The 15,521-nt window shown below is 47.9% G+C and overlaps 1 protein-coding gene across 10 annotated transcripts in view; it reads left to right on the top strand.

Annotated features, from left to right (window-relative positions):
- Positions 1-8,777, top strand: part of ERCC6L2 (ERCC excision repair 6 like 2) — a 48,887-nt gene extending 40,110 nt beyond the window's left edge. For all 10 annotated transcript variants that reach the window (XM_088653354.1, XM_088653356.1, XM_035099824.3 and 7 more), the window contains 2 exons: positions 5,597-5,784; positions 6,473-8,777. In XM_088653354.1, coding sequence (XP_088509480.1) covers positions 5,597-5,784; positions 6,473-7,400 — 1,116 coding nt within the window. In that variant the 3' untranslated portion in view covers positions 7,401-8,777. The remainder of the gene's footprint in view (positions 1-5,596; positions 5,785-6,472) is intronic.
- The last annotated feature ends 6,744 nt before the right edge of the window (positions 8,778-15,521 follow it).

Raw genomic sequence — 15,521 nt, forward strand, 5'->3', positions numbered from 1 at the left:
TCGTTTAACCGGCCCATGAGCTGTCCCCAAACCGAGCTGCCCGCTCGGTGAGTCCCCGCACGCTGCGCTAAACTGGTGCAGCGCAGCGCAGGGAACGCTTTCGCTGTGTCGGAAATTACGTCTATGCAGACGCAGATGCCGGAAATCACAGGCGCGCGTGATCCGGCCCACGGAGGGATCTCCGCTGGAGTGAACTGGCCCAGGTGAGGTAAACCTTGCCGAACCCTGTCGTAGAAGCACCTATTAAGGTCCTCTTTCCTGCTTTCCCTGGGAGTACCCCTGGCCAGTAAAGAGAACCTCCGGGAGGAGAGGATGTCTCCCACATACACTGTAGCCTCCAAAAGATAGACATGTAGGGTACTTTGTGGTGCCCGCTATTGTGCTTTGCCCCACAGCCATGGTAATGATCAAAGAAATGGGGCTATCTCCCAATCCCTGGCTGGAGCTCACTAACTGAGTGAGAAGTTCTGACTCACATGGATGGGCAAATCTATTAAGACTTCCACATTTCCACATCTATTTGCAATTTTTCCTTTGAAAAGTCCTCCGTAGGATTCATCAGTGTTTTTGTGTGGATTTCCCCATGAAGGGGAATTGACTGTTAAACCACACTGCAAATTGTAGCTCTGTGAGGTGAACTGGGGTCTCCTAGCCACTCCCAACACCCTTAACAAACTACAGCTCCCAGAATTCTTTGGGGGAAGCCATGACTGTTAAAAGTGGCATCGTAGTGCTTCATATGTACGGTGTGAATGTGGCCCTGGTAACATAAGAACATGTGGTGGGACAAAGGCGCCGAGTTGCGCACAACATGGGAGGGGGGCATTTGTGTGAAACATTACACACGTTGCATGCCTGCACCTGCTGCATCGGCAGAAGCCCAGGTCTGTAGCCTGGCCACGCAGTGTGGTCTGGTGTGGCACTCAGCTCCTGGCTCCCTTGTCATAGCTGACCTGCAGAGGAAGTGAGCTTGGCAGAGTGGGTGGGTTCACAGTCCCACCCACCCACCCACCCCAGAGAGGGGAAGTGTCCTTTTGCCGCCGCTCCAGGCAACCTTGCAAGGCCTCCACCCTTGTGGTGCAACACCCCCCGGGACGCTCCGGATGGTCCTGGCCACCCCATTGTGAGAAAGGTCCTGGGCAAGTGGCGGAGGGGCCGTGCTTGACCTCCTCTACCCCGTCAAGATTGTGGGTGCCTCAGCCCCATCCCAACAGAGCTGGAAACACCTCAGGCCTAGAGTTGGTGCCTATGTGGTGGATATCAGATAAATTTCAGATTATCTTGCTTCAGTTTCTTTCTGCTCCTTCAGCAAATACTAATATATTGTTATGTTTTGTCATTGTATGTATGTATGTATTGTATGTATGTATGTATGTATGTATGTATGTAATATATGTATGTTTTGTCATTGTTTGAGGAGGTATATTTACGGTAATTTGAAAATAATAATAATAATAATAATAATAATAATAATAATAATAATAATGGCTGTTCCCATTCAAAACTGAATAGATGGGAGTGTTGTAAATTTTAAGGTTATATATTATATTTGTTCATAAACATGTACATGAATGTACAGGCACATGTCTGAAGCAGCACAGGAAGACAGGCCTGACTGACACCATTTTGACTCTCTCTGACCAGAATCACACACACATTTCCACATGACTATCAACTTGGGAGCCATAATCCTGTAAGCCGGAGGCTCTGCCAACTGGACATTTCCCATTTCCCCATCAATTGTGCCAGACTACTAGCCATCTCATTCACAATGGAAGACTCCTCCGAACAAAAGATAGTGATCAACTTTTAGGAAACTGTTAATTTCACACCTGGGAGGGGTGAGAGGAGGACTAGGAGACGTGTCAAAGGTGCTCAGATTTCTACCTTGAACCCTCCCTTTTTGTGAGGTATTGATTACGTAGCTGTGATGTAGGAATGATGTATTTTGGGGGTGTTTCTTGGTGATGGGAAAACTGATAAAAGTGGAGGTTCTCTTTTGTTCTGGGTTCCTTCCTTGCTCTCCTGCGTGAGGGGAAGGACCCTGTTGCAACAGCAAAAATAAAGGCTTTGCTTCTCAAAATTCTCTGGTTGGACTCTGTTATAATCTCCGACCGATGGAGAACCCAATAGGGGAATAAGAGCAGATTTTTGCTTATTACAGGAGCAAAATGGAAGTATACCCTTATGGGGTAGAGTTAAATTAAACTGGATACCGTATATCCTTTCTAATTGAAGTGTGTCAACTAAAATATCCACTAAATATTTGTTAAGCTTTTATTTCTACTTTGCTTACATTACAGCTATGTTGGGGGGGAAAGCCATCACATTCTGACTGATCTGAATATTGGGCGTTTATTTACTTTAATTTATTTTGCTTTAAGGGTTGCCTGCATCCTTTTTTGAAAAACAAAAACAAAAACCAACAACATAAAAGTAACTTCAGCCTTCTTGGAGTCAGGGAAAACGTCCTCTTCTACTGTTTCCATTCTGTTTTGAATTGGATGTCTGGGTTGCTTATTTGATTCCTTAATTAATTTCTGTGTTAATTGGCAAAAACAGCTTCTGTGAAAAAGCCTAAATAAGAATTCGAAATTACTGGTTTCTGGAATGGCCCTTGTTTGGTTCCTTTGAACACTATGTGCAAGAAATCCTTTTTAAGCAATGCCCACCCACCCCCATCCTTGGTAGCAAAAAGGAGGAAAAATAATTATATGAAAAGGAACAGGATACATTTAAAAGGTTTCAAGAAATAATATTCTGCATTAGAATTAATTTGCTTTTTAAAATACTGTACCTTGGTTTTATGCAGGGGCTCTTCTCTCCCCCCCCCCAATCAATTGCTTGTTTTCAACTTAAGTTTACTTAAAGTTTTACTGAAAAGGAATATACAAAGACAGCCATTGAATGGAGGATTAATCACTATGGCAACTGAAATGTGGTGACTGAAAAGGGGGAGGATGTATTCTCCCCTCAGCTTCCTGCCAGCTTGTCATACTCAACCTTTGCAGAGTGAATCCAGTCCAAAATATAGACTATGACCAGCCCTAAGAAACTATATCTGTATTTTTATAAATTGGTACAAGTATCGCACTATAAAAGAAGAATTAATCCCCTGAATCGGATGACAGACACTTGGCACTCTTGACAGTGTTTTGACAGAGAAATAACAGGATGCTTTGTAGTAAAACCTGGATTAATGGTAAACCCCTCTTTATGTTATTGCAGTGTGGTGCAAATGAGGGAACTAAGCATTCTGTCAGGGGGGCGGACGGACGGGCGGACGTGCCCTTTCTGTGCCCAGTGCAGGTTTAAGTGCTCTGTGGAGCACTGTAAATATAAAAGTAGCGTTATTAAGAACTCTTTGTGCCACTTGCATTTTGTATTACATAGGTATTTTTCATAGGTCATGTAAACAAAAGGATTTCTGTCAGCTGCAATAGATTTGAGCGCAGAGCATTTGTGCAGATCTTAGGTTCGGCCAGAAAGCTGAAAGAGGATGTACAGCCCATAGGTTTTCCAATGGTCTTTTTGGCCCATGGCAGTGAGTCAAACAAGAAACAAAAATAAAACACAGCACAAAAACTCCACAAGCATATTTCCCTATTATTGAACATCCCAGTTTCACTGCACAACCAATAGCTAACCTGTAGTTTTAAATGTCTTGTAAGTGAAACTGTGGTTCTTTTTTAATGGTTGGCATAGTGAAGCCACTCAGGATTGCTAGAGGGGCTGCTGTGCTGACGTTTAATCTGATGATACCTGTTCTGGCTTTTAATGTTGAACTATTTCTAAAAGGAAGGGACCCAGGTGGCGCTGTGGTTAAACCACTGAGCCTAGGGCTTGCTGACCACAAGGTCGGCGGTTCGAATCCCTGTGACGGGGTGAGCTCCCGCTGCTTGGTCCCAGCTCCTGCCAACCTAGCAGTTCGAAAGCACGTCAAAGTGCAAGTAGATAAATAGGAACCGCTACAGCGGGAAGGTAAACGGCATTTCCATGTGCTGCTCTGGTTTGCCAGAAGCGGCTTTGTCATGCTGGCCACATGACCTGGAAGCTATACGCCGGCTCCCTCGGCCAATAATGCGAGATGAGCGCGCAACCCCAGAGTCGGTCACGACTGGACCTAATGGTCAGGGGTCCCTTTACCTTTACCTTATTTCTAAAAGGATTAGAATTTGGAGATGGAGACTTTTCTGAACTTCAGCGATGGTCGGGACCGTGGTGCAAACAAGTGTTGCATAAATAAGTGCAACCCTGTTCTTGGGTCTGAGATGGGCAACCAAACAGCACACTTCTGGATTCATGTCTCTGATAATCTAGCTCAATGCAAGGAGGTTACTGGGAAGCTGGTACACAATAGAGGAAGATTTGCCCTTAATTGACCTGTTGCCTTATTACAAGTGCACCCCTCCTGAATCTGTACTATGCAGGGGATCAGAATTTCATTTAAAGACCTCTGTCCAAAGTTGAGTATAGTTTGAGTTGATATGAGAGTTTGGTGCTTGTAGAGTTGGAAAGGACCCCAAGGTTCAACTAGTCCAGGCATAGGCAACCTTGGCTCTTCAGAGGTTTTGGAACTACAACTCCCATGATCCCTAGCTAACAGGGCCAGTGGTCAGGGATCGTGGGAGTTGTAGTTCCAAAACATCTGGAGAGCAAAGGTTGCCTATGCCTGAACTAGTCCAACCCCCTACAATGCAAGAATTTCAACTAAAGCATCCATGACAGAAGGCCATCCAACCTCTGCTTAAAAACCTACAATGAAGGAGTGTCCACAACCTGTCATGGGAGTCCGTTCCACTGTTGAACAGCTCTTACTGCCAGAAAGTTCTTCCTGATGTTTAGTCATAGACTTGTAGAGTTGGAAGGGACTACATCTAGTCCCGCCCCCTGGATTCTGGGAATCTTTCACCCAGTGTGGGGCTTGAACCTACAACCCTGAAATAGCAGGAAATTGGTCCTGCCTCATTTGAAACATCTCCTAAAATGATGTTGCTCAGGCCTTTGCAATCTAAATTATATTTTAGCAGCGAATATTTATTAACGTTTTAAAGTTATTATTACTATAATTGTGCATAGCGTATTTTTATGAATGTACAACTTATTAATATTATTAATATTTAAATAAATGTGCTACTAACTACTACTACTACGAAATTGTTTTTGTACGCTGCTTGAATGCTGTCTGTTGTGGAAAAGTGGGGCATAAATGAGATCATAATAATGAAGTGTACATGACCAGTTTCTCAATGACTAGCTCTCCCTCTCCCTCTCCCATTTTAGGAGGCACCCTTTTTTTGGTGTCCGCAACCTAACTGTATACTGAATACAGAGACATTTGAAAGTGATGGTTTTTCACAGAGCTTTTTTTTTTTTACGCGTTTGGGCTCCAGGGTCAAGTTATCACATATTAAAACATAGCAGTCCGATTTCCTAATAGAAATATCAAACAGCTGTTGGGAGACCTTGATGTTAACAACTCAAAAAGGCCACCTCTGTCCTCTGTAAATAAAACCAAAACCAAACCTCAGCTAGGAGCGTAGGACAAAAGTTAGGTGAAAAGTGACTAACATGTTACATTTCACATTTGGTTTAGAAAAGCAGGAAGAGTCCGTGGGAAGCTTTCTCAAGGAAGAAGAACACCAAAAAGGATAATTCAGTAAAGGAAACCAGCAAGCCTGCAGTACTTTACATTAGACATCCTGTCTGTCAAAAGAAGAAGGAGGTTCACCAAGTTGGCGCCATTACCTTCCTGGTTGGAAAAACACCCCAAAGAATCCGCAGGTAAGAATAAAATTTGCAAAAATGACCTCCATTTCTGTCTTTTCTCAGTTTGCTTTATATAAACTTTAGCTTTCAGTGGGGATTATTAATAATGTTATGTTTAAAAGCAGTATTGTTTTGAAACCTTTGTGATCTTAAGTGTAACCTTTTGGGAATAAGCAACAGAAAATATTGTGGAAAGACAGTAAAACGAGCAGTTCTGATGGTGCTTTGCAAATACCTTCAGTCAGGTTTGCTCAGCTTTCCTGAGAAGTTAGAGCAGGTTGGTTCTTCTAGTTTTCTATTAGAGTGATCATGTCTAAAACATAATATTGATGTATCCTGAATTTTTTCCACAGTAGCTTAGTGTTGCTGGAAATGTGTCCTCCTTTTAATGGTTGGAATTGCAATTTCTAGAAGAACTTTTATTGTCTAGCCAATAAATGGGGGGAGGAGAGGAGGAAAAGTCCCACAGGACTTCCGCTGCTGGGACTCATTAGGTGAATCTCACCTCATGTTTTTGCAAACCATGTTATATCAGCTTTTTGTAAACCATGGCTTGGCAATAATTCTGAATTCTCTTTTTTCTGGACACCTGGAAATTAGTGTTACTGATTCATGTTGTAAGATATCCATCCATTTTTTGTTTTGTTTATTTTTTACATAATTGAGATAAGTTAGTTATGCTTTGTTTCACTGATGGCTGTAGGAAACAGTTTGAAGAAATGGCATCTCATTTTCAGAAGGCTTCAGTGGAAGAACTCGCCAAGCATATTATCAAAACTACATCAGAAGAAAGGCAGAAAATGCTGAAAGAATTTTACAGTGCAAAATATCCAGAGTTAAAGGACCTATTAAAAGTTGATGTTCCAGTATCTGTTTCAGAAGGAAGTGAGGAAGGAGCTGTGCACAGAACCCCATTTAGAAAAAGAAAGACAATTTCTAAACATGGAAAATCAGAGTCTGAGTCTTCAACAGATCTCTACGGCCAAAAAAGACATGACGCAGAAGTAAAGCAGTTTCAGTTTGATCCCTTCATACAGGCTGCTGTGTGCCATGATGTGGAAGATAAACAATTGCCCACTGTCATTACCCAAGATAGCGTTAGTAGGAGAAACAGTCAGGCATTCAAGGACTTTATGGCATCTGACTCATTAAGCAGTAAATCAGGAATAATTGAGGGGCTGTCTGCAAATACTACTAAAGGACAGCCAAACTTGAAGGGAATGGAGTCACCAAGAGAACCCTTTCTGTCTCCACCAGAAAGCAGACATGCTCAAATGTGCAAGAAAAACTCTTTCGCAGACATGCTAGGAGACATCTCTATTTTAAACGACCTCTTCAAGAGCCACGAGAATAGACCAACAGAGGCACCTAGGAAGACTCTCTCTGGTCCTGCAGAAAAAGCACGAACTCGGCCCAAAGACTTCTGGGACATGCTGAATGAACCAAATGATGAGAGCCTCGAAAAACTCACAGACGTGGCAGTTATAGAGAAACTGTGTGAAAGAGCTTCTCCAGTCACTTCATCCAAGAAGAAAGAGGATGATGAGAAGTCTCTTTGGAAGAAAAATGACAATTTTTTATGGAAAAGATATGCAGCTGACACAGATGACAAATCTTTGTCTGGCACATGATGTCTAGTTTTGAAGAAAATGAGAGGGAAACATCCACAGGTGTTAACAAAAAAGATCACACACACACACACACACACACGGAACTGGCCCAATGAATTTGCAAGCTTCTTAAGTGCTCTTACCGCCAGTTTCCTTCCCTTCCCTTTCACAACCCCTTCAAAATAAAGGTTGTTTTCTTTTCTCTCTTGAAAGAAGGAGACCTCTATGTTTTGAAGGAGTCATGAAAGGAAAATATCCTTGAAAAGGGGCTGAAGAAATACAAAACGTATTGCATTAGTATTGAGAATAAGAGCGTGTTGCTCTTACAGCACCTATGGAGATTTTCCTCCTGTTTGGCTGTTGACTTGTGAGTACTCCTAATTCGGTTTTAAACAGTTAAACTTGGAAAAAAAAGTTCCAAAGCTGTGAGCTTTCCCCATAAGACAGTGCAGCACCCGTATCAGAGTCCCGTTAGAGTCCCATTTCCCCAGTTTATCTGCACACATGAAAACTCTGCATGCCTTCCATATTCCCATCTAGATCATCCCTTCCATTTAGTCAAGTTACTTGTGTCCATGTAAACACACACACACACACACATTGAATGGGCCTGGGAAGGAGGAGAAAACATGACTATCACTCTGTGCACAGGCGTTGCAACATCATGGGGTGAACAGCCACATCCTTTTTATGCTTCATTGTAATTTGTTGGCCTCTGTACACCCCAGCATTTTTGTCATGTTTTCTGTCAGCAAAGCAGTGGCAAAAGTGTGGGATTTGACTAGATACCTGATTGGTACTTCTCTGAGCTACTAGATTAACACTAGGGCACTTTCAGACATCTGAAAAAAACAAGCGGAGTTAATCGCTGCAAACACTTTGGGATTAATCAGAATTACTCTGTCCCAAATGTTGTGACATCTTGAAAAGTGCTTGTTTGACGATGAAGTAGTTTGGCAGCTGCTAAGCTGATAGCGTAAGAGGCTCCTGCGAATCTATCAAGTAGTACAGTATGTATAATCAGACATCACAAAGTTAGCCTGGAGGGGGTATTGAGCAAGAAGAGGGAGCTGTACTCTGCTACTTTGTGATATTTGAAACTATTCTGAAAGATAGGGCAGTTCCACTGGGATCGTTTATACAGCAAGGTGTGTAACTTTAACAATACAAGCCTTGCAGGCACATATTGCTGTCTCATTTCACACCTGCTGGAAACTAAAACTTGAAGGTATCAGTGTATGAAAAAAGCAGTATGGTAATCAGAAACCTGTCAGATTTTATTGGGGGATAGAAACTTTTAATGTTAGTGTTTTAAACTGAGGACTTAAAAAAAAACACCCTTACTGTACATATTTTTTCATCCTAATTTTAAAATAAATACACATTTTATAAAGGTGATTTGTGATCCAACTTGCCACTACTTGCCACAGTGGGATGTCTTTTCACCCAAGTGATGTCTGGGTGGTTGATAGTTGTGAGGGACAGGGGATATCGCGAAGTCCCTCCCCTCCTGAGTTCAAGCCAATCACCGAGCACAGGGGAAAGCAGAGAGAGTTCCGATTCCAGTAGGGAAGCAGGAAGTCGGGTCCGAGGCTCAGGCAAGGTAGAGGAGCCAGGGTCCCAGGCGGGACAGGAAGGGGCGAATAAGGGAGGGAGACCCATCCCCCCAACGCCAGAACTACGCAGAAAGAGGAGGGGAAAGAGGATGGGTCTGCCAAAGCTTTTGTGTTGGAGAAAGACGCGCCAAAAGCCATTAGGAGGTTCTGAAACCGACTGATCACATCACTCCGTGTAAATAGCAATGACTTTAGCACTGTAAATACGCAGCACCAATAAAAGAATAAAATGCAGAGCTGCGTAGCGTCGTTACTCTGAAGTAGTCCGCTCCGGCCACTGTGACAGCAACCTCCTAATCCTTTTTGGGCTACTTTGGAGTTGCCGGGATGAGCGTGTCAGAGGCGGAGAAATGGCGGCAGATCGCGGAGCAAGCCCAGCAAGAACTGCAGCAGCTGTCGCTGCAGGCGCAGGGGGAATTGAAGGCAGCTAAAGAAGAGACTAGGAAGGTCCAGGACGACCGGCTACAACTTGCGGAACAGGTGAGAGCGCTACAGGAAAGAGAGCAGGAATTAAGGGCGGTGGCGGTAGACCTCCAAAACAAGCTGGATGCAGAGAAAAACAAGGCGGGAGGGGCACCCCAAGTCCAAGTGCTGCCAGGAAGGAGAGCCGGGACCCTAGTAAGCAAGTTCAATGGAGACCCGAGGGAATATCAGGGCTTTGAGACTGAGATTGTGTATGCTCTTGAGCTGCACCACGCTGAGTTCCCTGATGATGAGCACAGGGTAGCGTTTATTGTGGAGCACCTTACCGGGGCAGCCAGGGAGTGGCTAAGACCGTTAATCGCAACAAAGAATCCTTGCATGAAGAATGTCAAACTATTTCTAGAAGGTTTGAAAACGATGTATTCGTCCGATAGTCATATGGACCAGACTAAGGAGGAACTTCATAATTTACGCCAAGGAAATATGACAGTTCGCGCGTATTGGGCGAAATTCACCATGCTGGTGCACAGATTGGGGTGGGAACTCGAGTCACCCCCAATGCAAGCGGCGTTCTACTTGGGGTTGCATGAGGAGGTGAAGGATGAGCTCTCAAGAGGTCCAAAGCCCAGTAATATGGATCAGCTGAGCAAAGCGGCTCTGGCGGTGGGGGTGAGACAGGAATCCCGGTGGAGCGACAAGCAAGCAACGCGCGCAAAGCGGGCTTGGTTCCCACGGTCGCAGGAGAAGCCACTCCCCCAACAACCCTTTCAAGCCACGCCTGGGGCCAGTCAGGACCAGGAACCCATGCAGATTGATAGCGCGCGCGCGGGGGCTTTTCAAACCCCAGCGGCGCCAAGACGCAAGGAGGGAAGGGGCGGGAATTGCTTTCTCTGCAACTCCCCCCAGCATCTCGTCAGAGACTGCCCACATCGCAGGGAGTGGCAAGGAAAGGCGGGAACGGTTGTGCCCTCCCCCACTGACGCAGCACCACAGCAGGGAAACGGGAAAGCCTGGCTGCAGGAGACAAGGGGCAGCAGCCAGGCACAGTCAGCAGACAACAGCCCCAGCCCACCCACCCGCACAGAGAGGAGCAGAGCCAGCCCACCCCTCCCAGAGCAGGAGTGGTTCTAGAAGTGACGCTCACGCTCCCAAATGGCTATCCCCTGACGGTCCTCGCCCTAATTGACAGTGGGGCGTCAGCGAACTTCTTCTCGAGAAACTTTGCAGAAGAGCACCAGATCCAGCTTCTGCAGCTGGATTTTCCTCTGCACGTGGCAACCATTGACGGCAGAGAGCTGCTGGGAGGGGCCATCACTCATCAAACCCCCCCCCCCATGAGAATGACGGTGGGGAGGCACTCAGAGACACTGGCATTCAACGTCACCACCATCTCAGACCCCCCCATCGTCTTGGGCATGAGCTGGCTGGCGCGCCACGACCCCTCCATCAGTTGGCACCAGAGATGCATCACTTTTGGATCGGACTTTTGCCTGGAACATTGCATGCAGCACCAACCAGGGGAGGGGCCTCCGATAGCCACGGTGGCCACCATGCACGTCAAAGGGGGTGAGGCGATACCCAAGCCGTACTGGGACCTGCAGGAGGTCTTCAGCGAAGCGGAGTCCAACCACCTACCCCCACACAGGCCTTTTGACTGCCAGATCAACCTGGTGCCAGGGGCAACTATACCCCCAGCCAAGCTGTACGCCATGTCAGACCAGGAACTGGAGGATCTGCGCGCTTTCATCGACAAGAACCTCAAGCGGGGGTTCATCAGAGAAAGCAAGGCAGCAGGGGGCAGCCCGGTCTTCTGGGTGGACAAGAAAGACACGCAACAGCGCCGTCTTGTGGTGGATTTTAGACGACTGAATTCAGTGACAGAGCCAGTGGCTTTCCCCATGCCCAGAGTGGATGATCTCCTGACAGCGGCACGCAGGGGCAAGATTTTCACCAAGCTAGACCTGAGGGGGGCGTACAACTTGATCAGGATCCGGGAAGGCGATGAATGGAAAACCACGATGTTCACGCCTCTGGGCTCCTTTGAATATCTCGTGATGCCCTTCGGGTTGCAAGGGGGCTCAGCATGCTTCCAGGCCTTCATGCACCACGTCCTGGGGTCCCTCCTTTTCAGGAAATGCTTGGTCTTCCTGGATGACATCCTTATCTACTCCGATGACCCAGTGCAGCATGTGAAGGATGTCAGGGAGGTGTTGCAGCGCCTGAAGGAGAACCACCTGTATGTGAAGCTGGAGAAGTGCAAGTTTCACACCAAGGAGGTGGACTTCCTAGGCTACAAGCTGTCAGACAAGGGGCTGGCGATGGACAAGGACAAGGTGCAGGCCATCCTGGACTGGCACAGCCCCAGGACGCGCAAAGATGCCCAACGCCTACTAGGCTTCGCCAACTTCTACAGGAAGTTCATCAAGAACTTCTCTCGCGTTACGGCTCCCATCACTGACTGCCTGAGAGGCAAGCAGAAGTTCAGGTGGACACCAGAGGCGCAAGCAGCGTTTGAAAGCCTCAAGAGGGTGTTCGCCTCAGACCAGAACCTGTTCCACGTGGTTCAGGACGCGCCCCTACGCGTGGAGACAGATGCTTCTGATAAAGCTGTGGGCGCCATTTTGTTGCAACTGGACGCCAACAGAGAGTGGAGACCCTGTGCCTTCTTCTCCAGGAAGTTGACCCAGCCAGAGCGAAACTACACGGTGTTTGATCGGGAACTTCTTGCGATCCACGCTGCGTTCCAGCACTGGAGACACTTCCTGGTGGGCGCCAAGCACCCCATCCAGGTGTGCACCGACCACAAGAACCTGGAGTTCTGGAGAACTGCCAGGGTGCTCAACCAGCGGCAGATACGGTGGGCAGAGTTCTTCTTGAACTTCAACTTCTCCATACACTACATCCCGGGAGAGCAGAATGTCAGGGCGGATGCCCTCTCCCGCAAGCCAGAGTACATGGAGGAGGAGGCGCCACCGGCACCCAGGCACATCTTCCCCCCGTCAGCTTGGTCCTGCGGAGCAGCAGTGGTAAGCGAGGCAGAACTCACAGCACTGACGGCAGCGGATGAATTTGCCAACCGCATCTTCAGAGAACTGAGAGGGGGGGGGAGCAGGCAAAAGACTTTGCAGAACGCAGGGGGCTGCTTTTCTACAAGGGTGCACTGTACCTGCCCACCACCCAGCTCAGACGTACGGTCCTCAAGCAGATGCACGACAACCCAACGGCGGGTCATTTTGGGAGGGATAAAACCACTCACCTAGTCATGAGACACTTCTGGTGGCCAGGGGTGCGGGTGGATGTGAGGGATTATGTAAGGGGCTGTGACACCTGCCAGCGGGCAAAGGTGGTCAGAGCGCCACCAGCAGGTTTGCTGGAGCCCTTAGCCACACCGCACAGGCCGTGGGAAGTAGTGTCCATGGACTTCATCACAGACCTGCCCTCATCCAGGGGCAAGACCGCAGTGTTGGTGGTGGTGGACCTCATGTCCAAAATGTGCCACTTTATACCGTGTGCCAGGGCGGTCTCTGCAGAAGAGACAGCCAAACTGTTTGTGGATCACGTATTCAGACTGCATGGATTACCTTTAAGGGTTATTTCGGATCGTGGCCGCCAATTTGTTTCCAGGTTCTGGCGGCGGCTCATGAACCTCCTGCAGGTGGAGGTCAGCTTGTCGACGGCTAGACACCCGCAGACCAATGGACAGGCGGAGAGGGTCAACGCCATTCTGCAGCAGTACCTGAGATGCTACGTCAGCCAGCGGCAAACGGACTGGGTGGATCGCCTGCCACTGGCAGAATTTGCCTACAACAATGCGGTGCACGTCTCCACAGGGGTGTCGCCCTTTAAGGCCAATTACGGGTGTGACCTCAGATCTTTCCCAGAGAGGGAGGGGGAGGAGGAGGAGGAGGGCCCACAGGCTGAGGATTGGGCAGAGGAACTGGAGACGGTGCACCAGCAGCTCAGAGAACACTTGGAGAGAGCCAAGGAAGCGTACAAGAAGGGGGCAGATCGCCACAGGCGACCGGGGGAGGTCATTAGGGTGGGGGACAAAGTGTGGTTGTCCTCGGAGGGCCTTCCCATCAGAGGGCGATGCAAAAAGCTGGCGCCCAGAAGGTTGGGCCCCTTCACGGTCACGCAACAGGTCAACCCGGTGGCATACAGGCTGGCACTGCCAGAGGACATGAGGGTGCACCCTGTGTTTCATAGATCGCTGCTGTCGCCGTACAGGGAAAGCAGCAGGCTCCAAGACAGCGAACAAACCCCTGAGGGAGGGGGGGAGAGGGAAGGCAGGGAGCAACTCAATGAGGCCACGGCCATCCTGGATTCAAGGTGGGGGGTGGGGGGACTGGAGTACCTCATGGCATGGGAGGATGCTCCACCGTCCCAGAATGAATGGGTCCCAGCCACTCAGATACAGGAGGAATTCCTGGTAGAAGAATTTCACGCCCTCTTTCCCCATAGACCCAAGCCCTGGCACATGGAAAGGGAGGGGGAGGGGGAGGAAGCACGGGAGAGCAGTTCACCATGGTGCTGGGAAGCGGAGTTTGAGGAACCAGAGGATGAGGTATGGGTGTCACCGAGATCCACCCAGTCGGAGGAAGGAGCAGATTGGCAGAACATTTTTACCCCCACCAGCTCTGACGCCACGGACTTTTTGGGATTCCCATCCTCCCAGGCGGAAGGGGGGGGCTTGCAGGACTGGGGGGAGGTGTTCACACCAACGGGCTCGGAAAGCACTGAGTTCTTAGGCTTCCAGTCGTCACCGACACCTGGGGGGGACCTGGGGAGGGGTGAAGGAGAGCTTGGGAGGGGGGTGGATGTGAGGGACAGGGGATATCGCGAAGTCCCTCCCCTCCTGAGTTCAAGCCAATCACCGAGCACAGGGGAAAGCAGAGAGAGTTCCGATTCCAGTAGGGAAGCAGGAAGTCGGGTCCGAGGCTCAGGCAAGGTAGAGGAGCCAGGGTCCCAGGCGGGACAGGAAGGCGCGAATAAGGGAGGGAGACCCATCCCCCCAACGCCAGAACTACGCAGAAAGAGGAGGGGAAAGAGGATGGGTCTGCCAAAGCTTTTGTGTTGGAGAAAGACGCGCCAAAAGCCATTAGGAGGTTCTGAAACCGACTGATCACATCACTCCGTGTAAATAGCAATGACTTTAGCACTGTAAATACGCAGCACCAATAAAAGAATAAAATGCAGAGCTGCGTAGCGTCGTTACTCTGAAGTAGTCCGCTCCGGCCACTGTGACAATAGTGTTTGATCTGTTTCCAATCAGCTTAAATCACAAATCTCTATTATTAATCACCTTCTTGGCCATCATAACAGGAGAGTTTAAACAGTTCTTCAGCTTCTTATCTTTTTTAACTGCGGAGTTCAAATGGTTCTTCAATATTTGTATTATTCTGCAGGTGTCATAATTGGAATACTCAATAGGTACATCCGTTAACTGCATTTAGCATTCTGGGCGCTGGTTGCCAGATACAGTGGTGCCTCGCTAGACGAATTTAATTCGTTCCACGGGTCTTTTCTTATATAACGAAAAATTCGTCTAGCGAATCCCATAGGAATGCATTGAATTTTTTTAAATTCCCCCCCCCATAGGAACGCATTAATTGAATTTCAATGCATTCCTATGGGAAACCGCGATTTGCTAGATGAATTTTTCATAAAACGAATTCGTCTAGTGAGGCAACCTCCGCTCGAAAAATCCTTTCGTTAAGCGGAAATTTCGTTAAGCAGGGCATTCGTTAAGCGAGGCACCACTGTACTGTAATGCAGTGATGGCCAAACTTGGCCCTCCAGCTGTTTTGGGACTACAACTCCCATGACCCCTAGCTAACAGGACCAGTGGTCAGGGATGATGGGAATTGTAGTCCCAAAACAGCTGGAGGGCCGAGTTTGGCCATCACTGCTGTAATGTGTCTTGTGAAACATATGCACGAGGCTCATTTAAATGAATAAAAACTGCATAGCAGCCTTTGTTTGCTGTTTCACTTCATCATGCCACTTTTTTGAATTAATTACAATTGGCTAAATGCATAAGTAATTGGCTAAGTGCGCATCACTAAATTGGTAAGTGAATTGCCAAGTGGTTTTGCCAGGGAAA

Source organism: Zootoca vivipara, chromosome 10 (assembly GCF_965207765.1).
Source record: "Zootoca vivipara chromosome 10, rZooViv2.hap1.1, whole genome shotgun sequence".
Taxonomy (NCBI): domain Eukaryota; kingdom Metazoa; phylum Chordata; class Lepidosauria; order Squamata; family Lacertidae; genus Zootoca; species Zootoca vivipara.